General features: G+C 41.3%; 1 protein-coding gene across 5 annotated transcripts in view; it reads left to right on the forward strand.

Annotated features, from left to right (window-relative positions):
- The window catches only part of SLAMF1 (signaling lymphocytic activation molecule family member 1), a 38,906-nt gene extending 15,278 nt beyond the window's left edge, over positions 1–23,628 (forward strand). For 2 of the 5 annotated variants that reach the window (XM_005541241.5, XM_074039225.1), the window contains exons 4-7: positions 7,528–7,617; positions 12,152–12,225; positions 19,092–19,184; positions 20,914–23,628. In XM_005541241.5, coding sequence (XP_005541298.2) covers positions 7,528–7,617; positions 12,152–12,225; positions 19,092–19,184; positions 20,914–20,964 — 308 coding nt within the window. In that variant the 3' untranslated portion in view covers positions 20,965–23,628. Of the gene's footprint in view, positions 1–7,527; positions 7,618–12,151; positions 12,226–19,091; positions 19,186–20,913 lie in introns of those variants that run through there. The other 3 variants (XM_005541242.5, XR_012434552.1, XM_074039218.1) reach the window with 3 other exon arrangements.
- The last annotated feature ends 1,650 nt before the right edge of the window (positions 23,629–25,278 follow it).

Here is a 25,278-nt window from a genome sequence, read left to right on the forward strand (position 1 = left end):
CCAGCCTGCAGGGATAGGTGACCAGACCTTCCCTGCCTCGGAACCAGATCACACAGCTGGTTTGTGGCCTGCCCTTCGCAGTATACCAGGTTGCCTAAATACTGAAAACAGAATTTTATTAGTACGTTGATTTGTGTGTGCAAATGAATAATGCATACTACCAATTCTTAAAACACGGCACTTAATTTGACAAAACATTTACTGAAGCTCTACTATATTCCAGCATTGTGCTAGGGGCCAAGTACACAAAGATAAAAAAGACATGATCCTTTATTAACACTGTCTCGGGGGATTAGAGAGAGCATCCCAGAGGATGTGACATAAACTAGGTTTTAAAAATAAGTAGAAATTACCCAAGCTGATGAAAGACATTCCAGGCAGAGGCAGGAGCAGATACAGCTGGGTCTTGCTCTGTATTATCTTGTAGGTGATAGGAACTAATAAAGAGTTTTAGATAGAGGAGTGACACCATCAGTCTTGCTTTTCAAAGAGAAACTCCAGTAGTATTGAGAACAGACGGGGGCAGGGAAGAAGGGGAAGAAAGAGAAACTAGTTCCTGGGGGCCATTATTGCAGTCATCCATCAAAATGATGAGACCCGAGCCAAAGCAGCAACTGTCAGTTAACAAAGACTTTTTTCCTAGGGCATACAAAGGGAAACCCCAGTCTTGGGATGAAAGGGTGGGGTCTGAGGGTTTATCAGAGGTTGCTTCGCCATCTGTCAACAGGACAGTGATATTAAGACATTTTTCATTTTCATTAATGAAAATCTCACAGCGGTTAATGATGTGATGAGACAGAATGCAATGTGATGTGAGCACTGTCTCTTGACAGGACTCACTTAAGTGAAACCATGCAAAAAGTTGTATGTTCCATGAAATCTTTTTCTTTAAGTGACATTTGTTCAGGTCATGCATTCATCCTTGTTCCAATTGCCATTCCAGTGTTTTAATGTCTATCATGATGAAGCATCTTTATTGCAAAGTCCAAATCCTAGGGTGCTATGAAGTACTCTGGCTAGGTCATGTGAAGCCAGTGGATGTGGGTCAGCTCTGGACAGTGTGTGACTTGCTGCCGTCCTCAATGACTGTATTCTGAAATAGATATGGCTGTGCTAGAATGAAGGAATCTAAAAAGGAATGCCCCTGGAAGCTCATCTTGAAGAGAGGATCTTTTTCAGTAGATCAGCAAAACGCTGGCTCAGCACGTCTGAGTTAGCTCGGTAAAAGAAAAGGCTGACGCCTGCCAGTGAGCTCGGAGGCTTCCCCTTTCTAACAAGGTCATTTCTTCAAATAGGGAGTTCCCATTGTTTCCGAGTCACGTAGATGTTCCAAGCACAAAGACAGGTCTCTCTCTAGGGTCTTCCCAATTTAGCGAGCGAAGCAACAATGGTGGAAAGAAAAAACCGGAAAACTTCACACAGCCCGGAGCCTGGTAATGGGGCCACACCCGCTACAAGGGAAGCTGAGACACATAGCTCCTAGCTGAGCAGCTACACGCCCAGAAAAGACTCATATTACCACGAAAGCATGAGCGAAATCGCACTGGAGCTAGTAGCCTCTGTAATACTGGTTATGAGGGATTTTTCTGGAAGCTGTGAACTCTGTAAAATGTTCACTTGGATGGCCCCAGAACTTAAATTAGTATATGGTTCACGAGCATCCTTCCCCACCCCCAGTTCTGAATGGAAACTGCCACGAACAAGAATGTATCTCTTGAAGATGGCAGCCTTTGCTGACAGAACCACATGAAAGGCAGGAAGGAGATCCGGCATGCTCCCACCGTTAGGCTAACATCGCAGTATCTCTTGGGTGAACTACATTTGTTTCTCAGATTCTTTTTACTTTTCTTCTTCATCTTCCCTAAAAAAACACAAAAAATAAGATTTGGGGACTTGAGAAGAGAGAGAGAGGGAGGGAGACGCTTTTGTGTTTCTGTGACAACAGACTTAAAGAGACAAGAAAAAAAAAAGCCCTCTGGCTTTTTCCTTGGAGGTGTGACTGTCTGCCAAGTTATCACGTTTAAACCACAGCCAATAGGTGGGGAGGGCCCAGGGTGGAGACTCCAGCAAAGTACTCTTCCCAAATGGCATGTGAGTTCTTGACCAACCTGCTCAGTTGCCTCTAAGAGCCTTGGGAGTAGGGGGAGTTCCAAACCTCTGGTTCAGAAATGTTCAGGTAGCATTTCTTTGTGAATGAAGGAGACAGGAGCTTGTGGACCCCAGGACAACTTTGATTTCTCAGCATCACCATCCAGAGAGGCCTCCCCACATGACTGAGCAAAGAGAAGAAGAGCTGGAGCTTCTGCCACAGGAAATGGTGGTTTGAAAATGGGAGCACAGGTGAAGCGCCGATGGCACAGACACACACTTGCCTCCTGGCTCCATCTTGTCACTGTAAAGTATAAGCCAAGTGGGTCACTGCTCCTTCCCTTTGATTCCTGCCTTGGGCCATTCAGCAGGTGACCCTGCATTCCTTCTGGTAATTTTTAAACAGAAAGGCACATGACAGTCTTTTTCCAGATCCATTTTTGTGGACTCTAATTTAATCTAACTTAGTTCATCGAGTGCATATTGAGTTCCTTCCTGCCCTCTATTGTTTCAGGTGGAATGGAGGATACAAATAAAGAATAAGGTACAGGGCCTATCTTCATGGAATTTGCAATCAAAGTGGGACTTCTTCATCTTACTAGGTAGAAAAAGTTAATATTTAAAGAAACACATTATAATCAAGGAACTGCTACTAGAATTCCTCTTTGAAAAGGAATCATATTTGTTTAGGATAGTACCTTAATAAATGCTAGAAGGCAGGTGGAGACCCCCGAGGAATCTGGGTGTGGGTTGGATGGCTCTGTATGAGAATGGAGGAAGATGATGCTTGTGCAGAAATGGAAAGAGAAAGAGAGGGTCTGAGCCTGCTGGGTGGTGAAAGCTGCCTGGTTCACAATGGAATTTGCTTCCTGGGAGCCTTCAATCTTCAGTAGAGAGCTTAAGCCCACAAAATTACTGGTGTAGGTTTTTTAAAAAAAGTTTTTTGGTTTGTTTGTGGAAACTGATCGTATTAGTCTGTTCTCATCCTGCCAATAAAGACATATTTGAGACTGGAGGATTTATAAATGAAAGAAGTTTAATTGGCTCACAGTTCCACATGACTGGGGAGTCCTCACAATCGTAGTTGAAGGTGAATGAGGAGCAAAATCACGTCTTACATGGCAGCAGGCAAGATAACTTGTGCAGGGAAGCTCCATTTATAAAACCATCAGATCGTGTGAGACTTATTCACTACCGCGAGAACAACACAGGAGAACCACCCCATGTTTCAATTATCTCCACCTGGCCCCACCCTTGACACATGGGGATTATTACAATTCAAGGTGAGATTTGGGTGGGGGCATGGCCAAATCATATCACTGACGAAAGGACTAAACTTTGCACCCAAGGAAGCACAGAGTAGAGCTAGCAGAGTTATACGAGCAAAGACTTAGAGAACCACAAGGAAATTACTTCCAGAAATTACAGAAATCACGTGCAGCTTGACCTGAACAAACTGTAATAGTAGCACTTTTTTCATATTTATCCAAATTCCTAAGAGCATGGAGTCTCTGACATTTGATTTCCATGTAAATATAATTAGAAAATAGCAACAAATGGATGAGCATCAAGTGTAAAAATACTTGGGCCTACTATACAGATAGGGAAACTAAGTCATAAGTAAAGAACAGATGGGACTGAATCATCTCTGGACCCCGGTGAAGAGACTCCTTTGGACTTGAGATCAAACTCATTTTCTTGTCTTTCCAATCAATCAACAAGAATTTACTGAGACTCTATTATGTACTGAGTACTAAGAGAGCTGTTAAAGTAGTGTAAGAGATGTTCTCTGGCCTCCTAGAACCTAGCAACTATTTGGAGAAATGAGGCTAGCAGAAGTAATTGACACTTACTGACCACATGATGGATTCCAGACATTGCTCTGGGCATTTTCCATACATTACTGCATGGGTTTCTCAGAACAACACTGTGAATTTATTGTTATGCTCATTTTACAGATGAGGAAGTTGAAGCCACAGAGGGTATGAGTAGCTTATCTGTAGTCACAGAGCTATCAAGTGGTAGACCCACAATATGAACCTATCTATCTGGCTCCAAATAACATCACTGAAAATGGTCTCCATGGTAAAGATGATGTTGCCAAAACTCAGGTTCTAGGATACATGACATAAACCACTGATGCTGCAGCAGTCCAAGGGAGAGGGAAGAACAAGAGCTGGGATGGTCAGGAAAGGTGACAGAAAGAAAGGAAGATTGGCCTGGGCATCAAGGCTGGGCAGGCATGGTGGACAGCTTAGGGTGCAGCAGGAAGGAGAGTATGGGGTGTAGCCTAGGGCCAGGAATGAGCATGCACTGGATGGAGGATGATAAAGGATGGGTTGGCAGCTCAGAGGGCTTTTGACTCAAAAGGTTTGAGTCAAAAGAGCTTTGACATCACATCACTACTGCCTTCTTTATGGGGACCCCATCTCCAGAGGCTAAAGCACAAACCACAAAATCTGTAGTTCCCATCTTATTCAGCTCTGCTACTGACTTTTTCTATGATTCTAGATACTCCTGTCTGAGTCTCAGTGTCCTCAAAATAAAATTAGTGCATTGGGTGAAATAAGCACTATATTATAATTCCCTTAAGGTTAAAAAGTCTATTGTTTTTATTTGTATCCAAAGATTAGAAAAAAAACTAGAATTTATAAAATATTTTTCAGGACCGTGGCCAACTTGTCTCTCAGATCTAGATGGACTGGCAGATGCTTGTCATAGGACAAAGGTAGCAGATTGCTTTCATCCTCTTAAGACCCTAGAAAAGATAGAGAGGGCTGGCGTTCTCATCCTGAAGCCTTGGTGCCGCGCCCAGTCATCGTTAGTTCCTGTGAGTTGGTGGGCAGCAGAGCAGCCAACATCAGGCGCGAGGGACAGGAGGCTGACTCGCCAGGCATTACTGATGCAGTTTTGTCATATTATTTTCCAGTTCAGAGGTACTACTTTGTCTGTTGGTTTTATTTTTTTAATCTCAAGTGAAATTGGAGAGAAATATTATCTTTTAAAATGATATAAATGGTGGTGGTGTTTCTTCTCAAATCAACTGTTGTATTGGAAGTTCCCAAAGTATCTATGATAGAAGAAGAAAGAGGAACTAGTCAAAATAGTAAGTGCTACTATAATGGTTTGCTGAATCAGTTCCATAGGCTGATGAAACACAAAGTTCAGGCTATTGGCTTTCCTTCTTATCCTAGTATTAGAGTGATTTCTCCAGTGGTTCCTGGTGTCAATATCATAAACCTTGAATGGATCAATCTCTCTCAAACACACACACACACGCACACACACACACTCCTGTGCAGAGGGTTCTCAGTGACCATAAGTCACTCAGAGTGGAGCTGCTCCTTCCTCCAGCATCAACAATGATTCCAAATGTCATGCTTTATACAAATTCAGAACTCTCTGCCTATCCCTTAACTTTTTTTTTAATCAGAGCATATGACTGTTGAAGTTGGTATCTGGCAAAATTAAAACATTTAATTTAGGGGACAGAACCTATAACCAAGGTGTTTGCAAAGTCAGTTCAGTAAGATTCCTTGGGCTAACTTGATGTATGAAAGGCCCAAGGAAGAAAAGAATCTTTTCAAACCCAGAAGACTACTTCTGGTCAGCTATCAGGCTGGAGACCCCTTTGGATCTTGTGGGATGCATTTTATGAATTCATTGAGACTGTCTATATCTTTGGTCGACTCTGTAAACATCTGATTGTGTTTGACACTTACTGACCACATGATGGATTCCAGACACTGCTCTGGGCATTTTCCATACATTACTGCATGGGTTTCTCAGAACAACACTGTGAATTTATTGTTATGCTCATTTTACAGATGAGGAAGTTGAAGCCACAGAGGGTATGAGTAGCTTATCTGTAGTCACAGAGCTATCAAGTGGTAGACCCACAATATGAACCTATCTATCTGGCTCCAAATAACATCACTGAAAATGGTCTCCATGGTAAAGATGATGTTGCCAAAACTCAGGTTCTAGGATACATGACATAAACCACTGGTGCTGCAGCAGTCCAAGGGAGAGGGAAGAACAAGAGCTGAGATGGTCAGGAAAGGTGACAGAAAGAAAGGAAGATTGGCCTGGGCATCAAGGCTGGGCAGGCATGGTGGACAGCTTAGGGTGCAGCAGGAAGGAGAGTGTGGAGTGTAGCCTGGGGCCACCATGAATCAGTTCCATAGGCTGATGAAACACAAAGTTCAGGCTATTGGCCACCATGATTCTGTTCCTTTGGAACCCAACGATTTTTCTTTCAATTTCTGCCCCACAAATTCATCACAGGTTCAACAACAAGCAGGCTTATTCCACAATCATCCTCATAAGTTTCCCTTACACATTAATGTTAGCATCTGGTGTTACTCTATTTAGAACCTTAGTGCGAATATTCTACTTAGAACTCTAGTGCTTCAGCTTGGTCCCCACTGTTTCATTACCCTGGTGTAACTTTTCCCAAGCCCATAAGTCTCTCTGATTCTCCAAGAATTCTGTCTTTAGTATTCACCCACATTTCTACTCCTAAATCAAGCTCTAGTTCTCGAGGTTCTCCAGGCTGTTTTCCTTCTCCATAAAATGGGAGTAATGAGTGTACCTACCTTGTAAGATTATTGTGAGGATTAAATATGTCAGTATACGTGATGCACTAAAAATATGTGGCCCGTTGCAAATGTTCAATAATTGTTCATTATTATCTTATTGAGCTACATGTCTTGTTTACTGGGGGCAATAGTTCTCATTCACTGTTTTTCAAAGTGTTGCTCCTAGTTCAAAAGAATTTGATAAAGTGGGTAAAGGAGAGAAAGCAATACAAGTTTTCTTTCTGATTTTGAGCCTTGATGATTAGTTCTCAGGCTAATTTTAAACATGAAGATGATTTAGAGGAAAGACTAAATACTTTCCATTCAGTTCAGGTCTGCTGGGTTCAACACAGTTATTTTCATGAAAGGACAGCAATAGCACTATTGTGTTTATTTTTAAAATAGATAAGTAAATCTTTCTTCCTCCCAGGGTCTCATGAGAATAGTGTGAATTCACAGGGACGGCACATGGAACCATTATGTTCTCTTTACCCAAAATGGATACAGGACACATTAGCAATCTTAAGATGGAGAAACTGGGCAGAGAGATTGACTTAGGAGAGATGAAGATAATTTAATTTTAGATATGTGGTAGTTGAGTTAAAAATAAAGCATTTGGATAGAAAAATCTTTATGAAATTAAGAATGTGAAAGTATAGTGAAAGAAATTAGAATAAGAAAACAGACACAAAAATTTTCAGTGGTCTAAAGCTGATCTCTAAAACCATGAAAACAAACATCTCCCTTGGGAGAGAATGCAGAAATAGAACATGAGGCTCCGTTATCCCACTTTCATGTAGGATGTTTTTAAGCTCAGAATACTTTTGAGATTGCTCTTTGACTTCTTTTTTTTTTCCAGAAACAAAGCCATGGGCAATGTATGCTGGGCTGTTAGGGGGTGCCATCATGATTCTCATCATGGTGGTAATACTACAGTTGAGAAAAAGAGGTAGGTGTCTGGCAATAAAGAGATTCTTATCACACTCTCTGTGGTAAGCAGGGGACCTCTCCCCACAGGCTCGGACTTGCTCTCACCACTTTGGTTTTCTGCATGGGGCCACCTTTGCAAAAATAGTAGATAAACATATCCTGGGACCTTGCTTATTTCAGTCTAATTCAACATGCCTTGATCCCCTCTACTAGGCTATGGAGAGAAATAGAAGAGCCACAGGTTTCTAACGTGAGAGACATTATTCATATAATTTCAGTTTAGTGTGACTAGCACTGCTGTCAAGGTAATGCTGAAGAAATGTACAAGAGGTTTAAGAGTATTCACTGGGAACAGAATTCAGAAAATTCTTGGATCTCATCCAAAAAGTCACCAAGGTTAGAATGAAACCAATAAGGCACAATTATTCCCCTGCAGTTTAAGTGCCTAGAGGTACCATCCCCTGTCCTCTCTTCCAAATGTCCCTATGATTCAATATCTCAGGGCATTGTGCTCCCCTCAGCCACCTTGACTACTACCAACTAATACTGGAGTCAAAATGTCCTGACCCAAGACCAGGACAGATGCCCTGGCTGCCTTCCGATGGTAAAATAGAACTTGGTCCTCAGAACACTGAGCTGATGACTGATTTCATTCTCAAGTAGATCAATGTCATCTACATGCAACCTTCTTAGAAAAGCCCTTACCTCAGCACTCTGATGTTGGTTTTGCTTATATAAAAAAATCTAGATCATAGCACAGCGACCTACTTGTGTCTCATTTCCTCCATCTAAGAGTTAGCCAGGCAGGAGGGATGTGTGATTCAGATAGAAATTAGGTTGACAGCCTATCGGGCTGGGGGTAGGGCAATTACATTTAGCTTGTACTATAAGGAAATAGTGAGATTTTTGGATGTTCAGGATGAGAAAACTGAACTGAACTTATCCACATTACCTACCTAGCAAAATTGCTGGGATCCTACGCCATACTCTTTCCTCAACTACACTTGGCTTATCACATGGTTATGCTCTAAGGGAATAGTTCTCCCCATCCCACACTTCCCCACTACCTTTCCCAACACACATACCCATCCTCACCTCATCCCCATTTACCATTTGTCCCTCGTAAGTTAGCAACACACAAAACTCTGCCTCCAACTTGTGGTAAAATTTATATTTAGTTGCTGTACCTTTCACAAAACCTTGCTAAAGAAATTTTATTGGCAGCTTCTAATGATATAATCATCAGAATGCAGCCTGATGCTGAAGGCTTTTCAATGGACTCTTTGGCAATTTCATGTCCAGGAGAATACATTGATTAAGAATATGGGTATAGGCATTAAATAAACTTACATTCAGATGTAGATTTTGCTACTGACAAGCTGGTGATCAAATGACTTAACTTCTCATCTGCAAAATGGGGGTAATATTAAGTATTTCATGGTATTGGGGTGAAGATTGGTATCAATACACGGAAAACACTGAACACAGTGGTTCCCATTGATGGGTGATAGATAGATAGATAGATAGATAGACAGACAAATCTCTTAGTGTAGATGAGTTAAAATGGCAATGTTTAAGTGCTATGACCAGGAGAGGCTGCACTAGAAGCATCTGGAAACAATACCTAGAACAGATTTAAAATATTTTAAATCATGGTAACATAAGACTTATGCTTCAGGTAAGAACTGAAAAGGATATTAGATACTCTACACCCTCATGTTTCAGTTATGGTAAGAGAAAAGACCCACTGAGATGATGTGATTTGTCCAATGCCATGCAGCTTATGATGGCTACAATGTAGATGTTCTAATTTTAAGGCCAAGACTTATTCATTAGAGCCTAAGACCTTGGCGACTTGTAGTTGAGTTGAGCTTACTCCTAAAAACCTGTTCTTGCACTGGGGAAAATAATCTGAGACTAAATTATCTTGGTCCAATGATCCTTTTAAGCAGCAACAATCAACCTCACCACTTCCATCTGTCTGACCATTTAGGACTGTCCTCCCAGTTCTACATTTGAGTCTGAGCTGACCTGCAATACTGAAAGTCTTTGAGGACTGGAGTCTGTTCTCTACTCTATTTGTAGCCACTACAGCACCTAGGAGAGTGCTGGGCAGGCATGTCTTACTTTGCAAACACTTGAAAGGACTAACTTGCACCTCCTCTGCTACCTCCAACTGCTTCTTGAGTCCTCCCCTCCATTTTACACACACACACACACACACACACACTCCTCAGTCAGAATCAACTCTGACCAAAAAGTGAAGTTGAAACCACTAGGCACACCGTACTCATACCCATGCAAAAAAAATCCCATGTTGACTTTCCTTGAATTCCTGGAACTTCATCAGTGGCTGCCCCACATTTCCTCCCCAAGACTCCCCACACCCTCACGCAGCACATTCCACCATGCTCACCACATACACACTGGGCCTTTCCCTTCCAAAGAAAAATGTGCCTCTCCTAAAAATGCTATTTCCTCAGAGACGTGCCTTTTTTTTTTTTCCTTTTTTTTTTTTTTTTTTTTTGAGACAGATTCTTGCTCTGTCACTCAGGCTGGAGTGCAATGGCATGATCTCGGCTCACTGCAGCCTCCGTCTCCTGGGCTCAATCAGTTCTTCTGTGTCAGCCTCCTGAGTAGCTGGAATTATAGGTGCGTGCCACACGCCTGGCTAATTTTTGTATTTTTAGTAGAGACAGGGTTTCCCCATGTTGGCCAGGCTGGTCTTGAACTCCTGACCTCGTGATCTGCCCACCTCAGCCTCCCATAGTGCTGGGATTACAGGCATGAGCCACTGTGCCCAGCCCAGTTTTTTAAGAGAATAAATTAACTGGTGTTAAAATAAGTCTATCCTAAAGGCTGTGATTTCCTCTGGGTCTAGCCTCCATTGCTTCTGCTTGGACTTTGCCCATAATAAACCTCCATGGTTCAGTTTGCCACTTTCTCACCATCCTTACTGCCGCATGATGTATATAAAGGATACTGTGCAACTTTAGAAAGAATGAGATAGGTCTACTGTGCCAGCATGAAAAGTGTCAAGACATTTTTGTTTGTTCGTTTTGTGTTTTTGTTTTTTGAGACGGGGTCTCACTGTTGCCCAGGCTGGAGTGCAGTGGCGCGATCTTGGCTCACTGCAAGCTCCACCTCCCCGGCTCATGCCATTCTCCTGCCTCAGCCTCCCGAGTAGCTGGGACTACAGGCACCCGCCACCACACCCGGCTAATTGTTTATATTTTTAGTAAAGACGGGGTTTCACCATGTTAGCCAGGATGGTCTCGATCTCCTGACCTCGTGATCCGCCCGCCTCGGCCTCCCAAAGTGCTGGGATTACAGGCGTGAGCCACTGCGCCTGGCCTAGCGTCAAGACATTTTAAGTGCAAAGATCAAGTTACAGAGAAGTGTGTGCAGAATGACACCATTTGTGTGGAAAAGAAAAAAAAAGCCTATATAAGTATAGCAAATATCCAGAACTGCATTGTCTAATATGGTAGTCACTCGCCACATGTGGCTTTTTAAATTTAAATTAATTTGAATTAAATAAAATTTAAAATTCAGTGGCATTAGTCACAGTTAAGGTGCTCCATAGTCCTGTGTCTGTAAGCTGTATTAGACATTGCAGATATGGAACATTTCCATCATCTCAGAAAGTTCTGTTGCACAGAGCTGATCTACAGGGATATACATCAAATGTTTAAAAATGGTTTCTTCTCTTTTTTCCCCACTTCTTTTCACAGGTATTGAGAAATATGGTTTCTTTTGGGAATGAAATTGGGTTGGTTAATGGGGGAAGGGGATTTATACTTTTTATATATTTCTTCGCAATTTTTATTTTATGATGAGAATAAATTACTCCTATAATTTAAAAAGAAAGCTTTTTAAAATTGGCTAACAATTAAAATGTTCTGCAACTTATTAATTTCCAGAGACCCTAGGCCCTGAGCAAAATTTCCAGAGGCTGGGCAACAGAATGACATTGTTGCTTTACTTTCTAAACAGTCCCAGTTGGAACATCCCTCTTACATGTCCCCCCACCCTTACCTCCCACACATCAATTCCCCCAGAAATAGGAAGGTGAGAAAGCTGCGAGTGAAGCAACATACTACCAGCTGGAAAATATAAAACAGGTATAAACAACTAGCCCTGCCCTCAAAGAACTTGGAATCCTATTAGGAGACCAGATATGCACATTGAACAACAGAGATTAAAGTAATTGAATGGGACACCAATGAGAAAAACACCTAATGCATATTGGGCATTTGTTATGCATCAAGCAATATTCTAAACACTTTACAAGTGGTATCTCATTTAATTATCACAACAGCCCCACAAGGCAGGTATTTCAAATCCCATTTCACAGATAGGCTGAGAGTGATCAAGTAACTAACCTAAGACAATACGACAAATATGCAGGCAGGTTGGGACTCAGGGCTTTGTTTCTATTGTACCCTTGGGGAAAGTGGGTATGCAAAGGACAGTAAAGACCAGACAGGTCTGAGTAAGGAGCTCCTGCTGGGGACCAGAGGGAGATAACCATTATGGTTTCTTTTCACCAGGTAAAACGGACCATTACCAGACAACAGTGGAAAAAAAAAGCCTTACAATCTATGCCCAAGTCCAGAAACCAGGTGTAAGTTCTATATTTTGTTTGAGATGAACCTGTCCTCTTTCCTATAGGATTCCTGGCCAGTCTACCCTGCTTGTTGAACATTCACAGTTTTCCATCCAGAGCAGAGGAAAGTAGGGAACAGGAGTCAAGAACAAGAGTTCTTGTAAAGGTCACTAATAATGGGTAACACTGGATAATTTTCTGGTCATGTTTCTTCATAGCAAAAAAATGAAGAAGCTGGAAATAAATACTGTATGTATGTATCTTTCCAGCTCTGGCATTCTAGGAGCCTAGGGTTCCATGTTACTCAATTATTTCCTTTTCTAGGGAAAACAGTGCAGGCTTGAGGAGAGAGGAGAAGGTTTGGAAAAGCTATTGTGTGACATGTTGTACTGATCCAAGTTTAGGCATTTACAAAGTGCAAAGGTGACAAGGAAGGTGGGATCTTCAAAATTCTAGCTAGAGTGTGGTTAAAGAGATGAAAGATGATATATAGACTGGAGATGGAAGAAAGCATTGTTGATAGAGTGATCATCGGACTAAGAAGTGAAGGATGGAAAAACTGGATACATGGTGAAGTTGAAAAGCAGATATGGTAGAAGGAAGGGATAGAGACACTAAAAGCATCATGGTTAGATGTAGAGACACTGTTGTTTTTCAACATGAAGGCAATTCTTGGTATTGTATAGGCCAGAATCTGGCCATTTGGGGTGTAGGAAGAGGCAAATTCTTGAGTAAAGGATGTGAAGGTAAACACGGTTTTGATTAGTACCTTAGAAAATTGCATCAAAAGATAGCAAACGCACTTCTGAGAACCAGGAGATGGACTCCTGGACAAAGTTCTTATTTCTGCTGTCCCCTAGTGGCCTGGAGGGTTTATTACACAACCCAGCTCCATCCTTCCCTCAACTAAACTCCATTTACATAGATGAGAATCCCAAGAGTAACCCTTTCCCCCCATGCTCTCATCTGCATATTTAGGTAACCAGGTTCATCTTTACCATAGTGTCTTCCCTCACTACTCTATCCTATGCTGCTAGCATCCCTCTTTTTTACTGTGAAGCATGACATATGGTAGTCACTAGCCACATGTAGGTTTCTAAATTTAAATTAATTTGAATTAAATAAAATTTAAAATTCAGTGGCATTCATCAGTTCAGGACTGTCCTCCAGTTCTACATATGAGTCTGAGCTGACCTGCAAGACTAAAAGTCTTTGAGGACTGGAGTCTGTTCTCTACTCTATTTGTAGCCACTACAGCACCTAGGAGAGCACTGGGCAGGCATGTCTTACTTTGCAAACACTTGAGGGGACTAACTTGCACCTCCTCTGCTACCTCCAACTGCTTCTAATCACACTTTGAGTCCTCTCCTCCATTTTACACACACACACACACACACTCACACACACACACTCACGCATATGCACTCCTCAGTCAGGATCAACTCTGACCAAAAAAGTACAAAACACATTAATGTCAGCTCACTGAATTACCCTTAAGTGCATATCTCAATATTTGATAAAGCAAGTCTTCCTAATTTGTTTTTCTGCAAAAATTTTTGGCTATTCTTGTTCCTTTGTACTTTCATACGTATTTTAGAATCAACTTATTAAGTACCATAAAAAGAAAAAAATTTATTAGAATTGTATTGAGTCTACAGATCTATATGAGGAGAAATTACATTTTTCAGTATTGCCCGTTTTTTTGTTTTGTTTTGTTTTGTGTGTTTGTTTGTTTTACAGAGTCTTGCTTTATCGGCCAGGCTAGAGTGCGGTGGTGTGATTTGGGCTCACTGCAACCTCCGCCTCCTGGGTTCAAGTAATTCTCCTGCCTCAGCCTCCTGAGCAGCTGAGATTACAGGCACCTGCCACCACACCCAGCTCATTTTTGTATCTTTAGTAGAGATGGGGTTTCCCCATGTTGGCCAGGCTGGTCTCAAACTCCTGACCTCAAGTGATCCGCCCACCTTAGCCTCCCAAAGTGCTGGGATTACCGATGTGAGCCACTGTGCCTGGCCTCAGTATTGAGTCTTCTAATACCATAAAACTACCACTCAGATCAAAGACTAGAACATTGCCCATACTTCCTGAAGGCCTCCTGTGCCACTTCCCAGTCATTACTTCCTCTCTCCTCCCCAAAGATAACCACTATCCTGACTTCTAGAAATATAGTTTAGCTTTTTCCTTTTTTATCTTCGACCTTTATAAAAATTGAATTCTTTATTCTTTTTTCTCTCATGTCTGATTTATTTTGCTCAATATTATCTTTATGAGATTCACACATGTCTTTGAATTTAGATATAATGCATGCTTTTTCATTGCTTCATAGAATATAAATGTATGAGTATACTAGAGTTCATTTATCCAGTTGACTGTTGATGGACATGTGGGTTATTTCCAGGTTGAAGCTATTATGAAAGTTGCAGCTGTGAACAGTCATATGCAAGCCGTTAAGTGGATATGTGCAAATATTTTTGTTGAATATATACCTAGATATACCTAAAAGTCGAATTACTGAATCATAGAGTATGCATATCTCCAAATTGACTAGATAAGGCCGAGCTGTTTTTCAAAGTGGGTGTATCCATTTACTTCTCTATCAGCTACATATGAGAGTCTCAATTGCTATGCTTTATTTATTTATTTATTTATTTTTGAAACAGAGTTTCACTCTGTTGCCTAGGCTGGAGCAGCAGTGGCAGGATCTTAGCTCACTGCAACCTCTGCCTCCTGGGTTCAAGCCATTCTCCTGTCTCAGCCTCCCAAGTCGCTGGGATTACAGGAGCGTGCCACCACACCCGGCTCATTTTTGTATTTTTAGTAGAGACAGGGTTTCACCATGTTGGCCAGGGTGGTCTGGAACTCCTGATCTCAGGCGATCTGACTGCCTCGGCCTCCCAAAGTGCTGGGATTACAGGCATGAGCCCCTGCTCTCGGCCTCAATCGCTCTGCATTCTAATGAAAACTTGGTATTAACAGTCTAATTTTAGTCCTACTGTTGGATGTGTCTTATTATACTTTTATTCCACATCTCTCTAGTTATTAAGGAAGTTGAGCAACTTTTCATACGTTTATTGGCCATATTAAACTTTTTTCTTAAAGTGCACATTTAATCTCTTGCCCATTTTCCTTTGAAGTTTAGTCTTTCTTCTATGGACTAGCATATGCTTTTCATATATTTTGGATATGCTCCCTTTGGCAGATATGTCAGCAAATACCTTCACCTATCTGTGGCTTGCCTTTGAAATTTCTCAGAGATACCTATTGGTAAAGAGAAGGTCTTAATTTTGTTGCAGACCAATTTAGTCTAGTCCTTTTCAAGCATTACTGGATTTGATTTGCTAGTATTTTGTGAAGAGTTTTGTTTTCCACTTATGTTTCTGAGTGAAATTGGCCTGTAATTCTCTTGTGTAATGCCTTTTTTTTTAAGAAGGCACTGCAGTGGCTGGTATATAGCATTCTTGTGAATATATCTAACTGGGATACAAGTTGAGGTAGAAATATTTAAAATATCCTTAAAAAATAAGTAACAGAGTTCTTCCTGGGCTCTTCTTTAATCACAAGCCTCAGATGGCTCCCAAAATGACAAAGAGCTACTCTACCTAATACCCACATCATGGTAAAGTTGGTCACTCTCCTGTTAAAAATTCAGACTTTAAGAACTGGAAGGGACCTGGGGAGTCATGCCTAACGAGTGGGGTTTTGATATAAAGATTTGTGCTAATTCACATGATGAGTTGGGGTATGTGTTAATTTCCTAGGGCTGCCGTAACAAATTACGAGAAACTTGGTGGCTTAAAACAACAGAAATTTATACTCTAACAGTTCTGGAGATCAGAAGTCCAAAATAAGGAGCCACATCCTCAGGGCCACACTCCCTCTGGAGGCTTTAGGAGAAAATCCTCTGCCTTTTCCAGCATCTGGTGGCTCCAGGCTATCCGTGGCATTTGTTGGCTTATAGTTGTTTATCTGCAATTTTTGCCTTCATCTTCACATAACCTCCCTCTCTGTGTCTTCTTTTTTTCCATCGCTTGTAAGGACACTCATCGTCAGACTTAGGATCTATTCTAATCCAGGATGACCTCATTTTGAAATCCTTATCTTGACATCTGTGAAGACCTTTATTCAAATAGTCACATTTTGAGATTCTGGGTGGACATATCTTTTGGGGCCACAGTTCAACCCACTACAGGGTGCATTTCCTTTCTATCATTCTTTGGGATTTGGGGGTAGAATTGGTCTTATTTCTCCCCTTAAATATTTGGTAGAAATTGCTAGTAAAGCTATCTGAGACTGGGGTTTCTTTGGTGGAAATTTTTTTAAGTTATATTTTTATTATTCAATTTTCTCCTCTACATATTAGTGAATAAGTTTTTTCTGTCTTTTTAGTGGCTACCCTAGAAATTGTAAAATATGTCTTTGACTTACCAAAGTCTAATGTTTACTTCTCTCCTGCATATTATGTTAAGTCCACAATAATTTCACCTCTTGATTTATGTGGCTGTTTTGTCATTATTTGAATTTCATATATATTTTAGACATAAAAGACATAATTATTATTGTTTTATATACAAAATACATAATTAGACTTACCCACATTCTCACAATTTTCTTTGTTCATATTTGCAATGTCTTTATTATGTCACTATAAAGACTGTAAGAATGTAGACAATTATTTAAAAACTAACAATGCCTTTAGTCTTTTTGGAATGGTTATAAAATAATCTTATAAAGAATATAATAACATGAAAATCACTTAACAAATGTTTACTGTGGGCTAGGAACTCTTCTAGGACTTATCAGAGCTACTGTCTTGCAGAATTAATTCCAGGGGCCACCATTCACAAAAGTTATGAGAAAATAATGCCCCTGGAGTTGCCTGTAAATGATGTTCCCTAAAGATGTACAAATCAGTGATCCTAACAGAAGACGACAAGATACAAAAACATACTAACTTATTATAATTATGTTTAAAATAATCTCCTATGCCTGGATAAAGATCCTGAAGCCAACATTTAAGCACACACATAGTCTTAATAGGACGATGGGCGATTTCTTTTACATATTTTTGTCTTTTCTAAAACTTCTGAATTAATGTTAAAAATGTAAGTTTATTTGCCTTCTTCCTTCTGCCTCTAGGTCAGGTCATGCTAAAGTTCTCCCAAACAGGAAGACCAGCAGAGGTTGCATGTGTTGTTCATAGCCTCTTAATCTATCTCATTACTGCAAGAAATTCTTCCTTAAACTCAAAATTTCTTCAAAATGTATTTAAGAATTATATGGGATCTTGAAAGTCATCTATTTGAACCACCCAATCACTGCTTGAATTATCTGCTACAACATTACTTCCAAAGTGTTGCCTAGCTCCTTTTTACTGAAATATAGTTTGTGAACAAGCAGCATTTGCATCATCTGGGACTTCATTAGAAATGCAGAATCAGGCCCTGCCCCAGATCTTCTGAAGTAGAATCAACCCTTTAGCAAGATCCCCAAGTAATTCACATGCATAATAAAAGTTAGCAGCACTGGTTTAGACCATGCCCAAGCACTTAAAACTATAGGAGTTCATTGCCTGTCAAGGCAATTTATCCCTCATTTGAGCATCTTTTACTATCAGAAAGATCTTCATTATATTGAACCAAAGTATTTCCCCCAAATCCTAATCTTTGTTTAAACCTGAAACACTTTACAGGCAAATCAAATTCCTTTTCTGTATGGCAATTCATCAAATATATGAAGAGAAAAATTATGTCCCATCCCTTTTTCCTCCAATAAACTTTCCTAATTCTTTAACCCTTCCATCACATAACAAAATTCCAAGCTTTCTCGCATCAAAACACAAGTGGTGTGGTTTCAAGTCTGGCTCTATACCCAGGGAGAGTGGACAGCAGCATTATCCCATAACCAGTGTCCCCGAAAAGTGTTGAATTAATGACTTCCCTATTATAAGTGATGGCATCCACATCTTACAAGGATGTGGTCTCTATTTACTTTGAAGTCTTTGTCCAGGTATTGTGGGTTTTAATTTTTTCAAAGTAACATCAACAAATATCAACTGAAGGGTTTATTTTTATGCGTCCCACACTGTTCTGTGGGGAATACAAAACTATATAGCTTATTTCTCAAGGAATGTGTAGACTGGAGAAACAACACATAAATATATCAGAATGTTTTAAATATAGCATAGAGTACCATAATGTATAAATTAGACTTTAAATACCTGAGGAATTTAGGTAAGGGATAGGTCATTATAAGTTGAGGGGACCAAAGAAGAATAGTGATAGGACATGTACCTTAAGTTAAAAGAGCTTAAGGTAGGGGACTCCTGGCTTTGACACTTCTTGCATGTACACATTAGGAAAACATTTGATCTTTCTGAGCTGTAGCTTCATCCTCGGTGAAGTGTGAGTAACAGTATTTAACACATAGAGTGGTTGTGAGACAAATGAGAAGACATATGTGAGAAGGAGGAAGAGTAGGAATGGCAGTGTGGGATGCAAGAACTCCGCATGTAGCCGGTGATATGAGTGAGATGGACTAAATGCTGTTGCTATTCTGTCCCCTCCAGCTGCTCCTGTAAGAGCCACACCAATTTCAGTTTCTTTAGAGGAAGACATTTAAAACATCTGGGAAGCATTAACAACGGATGAGGCTGCCTTGGGAGGTTGTGCACTCCAAGACACCACTTGGGGAGTCCAAGCAAAGCCTGGGGAATTGAGTTCCAGAGAATTTGAGGGAGAATTCCCACCTGAGAAGGAGGTTGAACCAAATGACTCAAAGGAATGTTCTGCCTCAAGGCTTCTTGAGTCTGTGCTTCTCCATCAGAGAGATGGATGAGAACTAGCTCTCTCTGTTCAGCTAATCTGCTTTCTTTGCTTGTCTCGTAGCCTCTTCAGAAGAAACTTGACCCCTTCCCACCTCAGGACCCTTGCACCACCATATATGTTGCTGCCACAGAGCCTGTCCCAGAGTCTGTCCAGGTGAGGCATCTCTCTGCCTACTCTCTGTAGAGCGGGAATATATGGAGGAGGGGAAAAGGAGGAAGTTTTGTTTTGTTTGTTTGTTTTTTGTTTGTTTGTTTGTTTGTTTTTAAGATGGGAGGAGGGAGAGGATCAGGAAAAAATAGCTATTGGGCAATAGGCTTAATACCTGGGTGACAAAATAATGTGTACGACAAATCCCCATGACACAAGTTTACCTGTGTAACAAACCTGCACATGTACGCCTGAACTTAAAAGTAAAAAAAAAAATTTAAAAACTAAAACAAAAACAAATTAAATGAAACACATTGATGAGTCCTGGACCGGGGAAGGTAGGCCACAGCATGCAGGCAAAAAAGAGTCTCTGTGGCCTTGGTTTTCCATTTCCATGAAACCCCCAACACCTGCTCACATGGGGCCACTGCTCACTCCCTGCTGGCCAGTGTTTCTCTGAGAGTTGTCCAAGGACCACATTAGAATCAGCTGGCGTACTTGTTAAAAATAAAGATTCCTAGGGCCTTCCATCTAGGATTCTGTTAAATGAAAATGTCTATGGAGAGTGGCCAGGGACCTACATATTAAAAAACCCACACACCAGGTAATTCTGATACACACTCAAGTTTAGGAACAGCAGCTGGAGTCCAGGAGTTCTCAACTCCAGCTACAAAGTGGAATCACCAGGGAAGCGCTGTAAAAATGCTCATGCCTAGACTCTGTCCAGCCCCACTTAATCAGAATATTTAGGGGTGGAGCTCTGCATAGGTGTTAAACCTAGAAGAGAATATGAGGTGCAGCTCAAAATGAGACTTGCCTGTTCTACCCTATCGCAAGATCAGCAGGGACTAAGTTTACTTGTGACAGGAATCTTTCCTTTGCTGAATGAACAGAAATAAATTCTGGGCTGAAAGCTTTGGTCCACTTGGGCTGTTTCAGAAGAGAGCCCAGGATTATAGAGGCACAAAGGTCACACAAATGCCTGCATCCACCTTATTTTTCAAAGCTCTTACCACCCACACACCTACCCAGAAGTGCCTGGGCAGGTGCCCTATTTCAAGATGAAATCCATCTTCAACTTGAGATCCATTCTCAGTACACTGTCATATCTAAGAGGGAAGTAAAAATATAAACCTGACTTCAAAAGCTTCAAAAAATATATAGATTTTTAATGAAATTTACTTAAGGACAAAACCAGTATGCTATAGTTAACACTTTATGGAAAAACCCCTTAAATTCCCATTCTCTTCTATTTGTTTCTTTGACATGAGAGATCTTTGCGCATAACCCTCTTCTCCCCTTCCTCTCCCCTACCAATACCACTTTTCTCTTCTCCCTTTGAGTCACGCTAGACTTTTTAAACACTCAATAATTTACAACTCTCTTGGCTTCCCCAGATTGTGATCCATGCCTAACAGCAAAACAAATGGTTTGCCTTACAAGGGGATGGAAGGGGAGAGGGCAAAGGGGGAGACAGGGCATTGAGTGCTGGTCCTCAGATCATGCTCCCCATAATGACATGCTTATGCTTGGAAGGGAGCTGTGGCCCTTGTTGCAGGTGGAGAAGCAGTGTGGGTACCCAAGTGCTGCCCCAACAAGGCCCTGTCTGTGACAGACCCTGCACAAGCCGTGATCTCTAAGACCCTTTCCTTTTCCTCAGCAGCGCTGTTTTCATTTGCATCCTATGAAGTGAGTATCCAGTCCCTCCCCTCACAGACTTCTGCTTTGTCCCCAGGAAACAAATTCCATCACAGTCTATGCTAGTGTGACACTTCCAGAGAGCTGATACCAAAGACCCAACAAAGGGACTTTCTGAAGGAAAATGGAAAAAACAAAATGAACACTGAACTTGGCCCCAGGCCCCAGGTTTCCTCTGACAGACATGCTACACATCTGTACCCTTCTTGGATCAACTGCCTGGTGATGTTTCTTCCACATACATCTGTGAAATGAACAAGGAAGTGAGGCTTCCCAAGAATTTAGCTTGCTCTGCCGTGGCTGCAGGCGCAGGACAGAGCGTTACTTGATAACAGCGTTCCATCTTTGTGTTGTGGCAGATGAAATGGATAGTAATGTGAGTTCAGACTTTGGGCATCTTGCTCTTGGCTGGAACTGGATAATAAAAACCAAAGACTGAAAGCCAGGACATCTGAGTACCTATCTCACACAGTGGACCACCAGTCACAAAGTCTGGAAAAGTTTACATTTTGGCCGTCTTTACTTTGTTCTGGGAGCTGATCATGATAACCTGCAGACCTGATCAAGCCTCTGTGCCTCAGTTTCTCTCTCAGGATAAAGATTGAATAGAGGCTGAAGGGTGAATTTCTTATTATACATAAAACACTCTGATATTATTGTATAAAAGAAGCTCAGAATATCATTATTTTATTTGCAAAACCCAGAAGCTAAACAGTCAATAAACAGAAAGAACGATTTTGAGATCTCTGAGTTTTGAACAGTGGACTGGAAACCATGTAAGAGTCTTAAAAGTCCACTCCTGTGCAAACGGCATTCAGTTTTAAAGAAAAAAGTAGCAAATGTTTGATGGTGCTGTTACAAAGGAGCTTGGAATACTAAGAGGAACTTGTCCCATGGTGATTTTTCACTTCTCAAAATGATGTTTAAATCCCAGTTCTCTGTTGATTCCCTTGAACAAACCTGGAACCTCAGCTAAGACTCTCTGTGACCAGATTCTGAACGTATTTTATATCCAGGGCTTCAAGGGGGTATTGCAGGTCAAGGTCTTTCCTTGGCACTTTCTACTCCCTGCATACCTCTCCTCACACTAAATTTATCTTCTAGTAGAAAATTAAGTTATTTTGGTCTAACAACTTCAAATCATTGAATGCTCAATAACTTATTTTGCAAACTGCAGGCAGAAAGAGCCTTTTTTTTTTGGTAAAGTCCTATGTTTTTTCCTATTCTTTGCTTTCAGACAAGCTGTCTTCAATTTAAGCTCTTCTTGTTCTTATTGGTTCTTATATAAACTTGGCAAGTACTGTAAGAAACAGCTACTATCATACAATTGCATAATAAGGGGCACCAACTTCCCAGCTCAAAACTCAGGTCCTTATTGCCTTGTATCTTTCCTCCTTTATGTGGTCAATTCACATTGTAAGCCTGTTGCTTAGTGCATCTCGTTTCTTGGTATCAACTTCTTTAATAGAGTTCTTGGTTACAATCAACAGAAGCTGGCTTTGGCTTTTTAATGTAGAAAAGGAACCTATTGAAAAGATACTGATCGGTTCCAATAACTGCTAGAAGGTTCTGCAAGTGAAAGTGAGCTTTGAAAGTGAGCAGGAAAAGTGAGCAGGAAAAGAGGAGACTAGGCTTTGGGGGCACAGCCAAAATTACAAAACTAGCCCAGGGATGGCCATCCTGTTCATGCACAGCCACTGTCCCCAGCACTAGGCACAGACTCTACCACTGCCTCACTGTCTCTGCTGGACTTGGAAACTTGATATTACTGTTACTGCTGCACTGTCTGCCATGAAAGTGAATTCTCCAGGATGCTTCTTCATCCTTTCATCTCTAGCTTATAATTCAAAGTCTGGAATTGAGTGGTCAATCCTAGGTCACATGTCCATGTCCTATCTCCGAGGGAGGCTGGTAATTGAATATCTGGCATTTTCCATTTTCACTTCTTATGAATGAAGGAATTCTACAAATAATAGAAGTGGGATTCAGGTGGTAGGCAGACAAAAATGCCTCACAATTATACACTATGCCACCCTTGTATAACCTTACCCTCATTCACTGTCTACTCTCAAAACTGTGGAGCTACTAATGAAGATTTGTAAACGCTAGGCTTATGAGCACCCATTCCTTTACTACAACTCAGATTGTTCTAGAAGCTCAGTTCCCAGCACTTGGGTTTTACCAGTAGCTGAATTCTAACTGATGGAAGGACAGAAACAAAGGGTGAAGGAGAGGCTTTCACTTCCAAGTATCCTGAACCCCTGCGCTCAAGACCTCACTGGGGAGGAAGTCTTTTGGGCCACCCACCAAACATCACTGGCATTATGCCTCTCACCCTAGACCATGTTTACAAGTGGGAAAACAACCCCTTCTGGTGATACATTCACCACTCTCTAGTTTCCCCCAGATGGGAAACTATGGGGAGCAGGAGCTTGCGTTTTCCTCAGGCTTAAAACAATAAGTTTTCCCCGTGTTTCCCCTCTAATGCTGTTTTCTTTTGACCAAGCATGTCTGAATTCTAGAGAAGTCAGGAGGAAAACACACCCATTCTCAGTTTGAAGGGACTGATGTTCTGAAGTACAACTGGGCATAGTCCCAGGCTCTTCAGGACGCTTCCTCCATTCACACAGCAGAGATGTAATTATTACAGGGGGTGGTGTGTGCTGGCTGAGAAGCCACTGTGAATTGATTCTTCTTCCAAAGTTTATGTTTCTACTTTTCGGAAATGAATAAATTACAACCAGTCCATCAAGGAAATTGCACTCTTGTCTTGTGTTTCCTAAAGGATTTATAACACAGTAGCATGGCATGATGTGTTTCCTGGCCTTATGTCTCCATGCCATAGTTGTGAAATGCTGAAGGAGGCAGATTTGATCAGATAGGATGTGAGGTTGTCCTTTTCCTGGAGGTGGACAAGGGTTAGCTTGGCATCCCTTTCACTAAAGGTCAGGAAGCACCCTCCACATGGAGAACTATGTTGAAAGGATTGTTTAATTTTTGTCACTGCCAGAGTAATTCCCTTCCCTGAACTCTTCCAAATTCCCCTTGTGGACAAAATCTAGAGCAAGGTTTCTCAACTGCCACACTAATGACATTTGGGGCTGGATAATTTTTTTGTCATGGGGCTGTCCTGTGCACTGTAGGGTGTTTAACAGCATCCTTGGCCTCTGCCCACTGGGTTTATAGCACATGCCCTGTCCTTGATTGTGACAATCAAGTGTCTCCAAACACTACCAAATGTCCCCTGCTTGGCAAAATCTCCCCAAGTTGAGAGCCACTGATCTGGAGATATGCTGGCCCCCTGGTGAGCTTTGAGAAAACTAAATACATTTCTATATACCAAGAAGTAGTCTGTCAAAGGTGGCCACCTGGTCACTTAAGCATGGCCCAAACCTGCCAATAACAACAAAAGCTACCTAAATATTAGAATTACCTGGGTAACTTTTAAAAAATAGTGATGACCAAATCTAACCTGAAACCAAAATGAGATCTGGGTTGAGGTCTATAGAACTACCACCTTAGAGATTATACCACAGAAAGGATTTTGTGATGAGTTTCACACACCAGCCACAAGAGGGTGATATAGCAACACGACCTACCCAACCTTAGCATCCCCACCACTTCCTTGTATCTAAAGGATGTGGACTTAGTCACAGACTGGCTGAAACTGTGGCTGGTTTCTCAGTTCTTACAGGCTGCAAGGAGATAAGGAGGCCAATGTGGATTAACGACAGGCTCTAAAAGGTTAACTGTACTAAGTTTATTTCACAGAAGACTTCTAGTTCTACTCAATGCTTCACTCATTCAACAAAGTTATTAAGTTCCTACTAAGTGTTTGAGCTTGTCATCCAGCAGGAGATACAGAGAACACAGGCAATTGAAATATTATGACAGGTAGATCACTATGTGATCTATTGAGACCCATTGGAAAATAAAAGATGCTATTAATAATTACCCTGGGGCAGGAGATGGCAGCTAGGAGGCAGGACTAACTTGCAACTCTCACTCAGAAGAACATGTGTGAAGACTCACATCATGAACTTTTGCTCCAAGAACCATTGCAGGAATATAGCAGGAAAACTGAGAGAATTCACAGACCCTTTCAAAGAAGTGGCTTGCCACCGTGAACTCAGTGAAATAGCTGAAAAACTGTGAGTGCCTAAAGTGTGAGAGGGGGAAAGTCCACCTCTGAACACACATCTTCACTGGGGAAACCTGAAAATCCAAATAACAGGAAAAGGATTTAACTTTACCTAGAGCTGAAATGAATTTAGAGAACCAAGCAAAATATAGAAGTTGAAGAAGCAGTGGGAAGAGCCCTGCAGGCACTCCTGGTCCCCTGGGAAGCCAAGGAAAGTCATTTCTAACTTTATCTCACAGGGGTCCTTGGGGACGGCTGCCA

The sequence above is a fragment of the Macaca fascicularis genome, chromosome 1, assembly GCF_037993035.2.
Source record: "Macaca fascicularis isolate 582-1 chromosome 1, T2T-MFA8v1.1".
Lineage (NCBI taxonomy): Eukaryota > Metazoa > Chordata > Mammalia > Primates > Cercopithecidae > Macaca > Macaca fascicularis.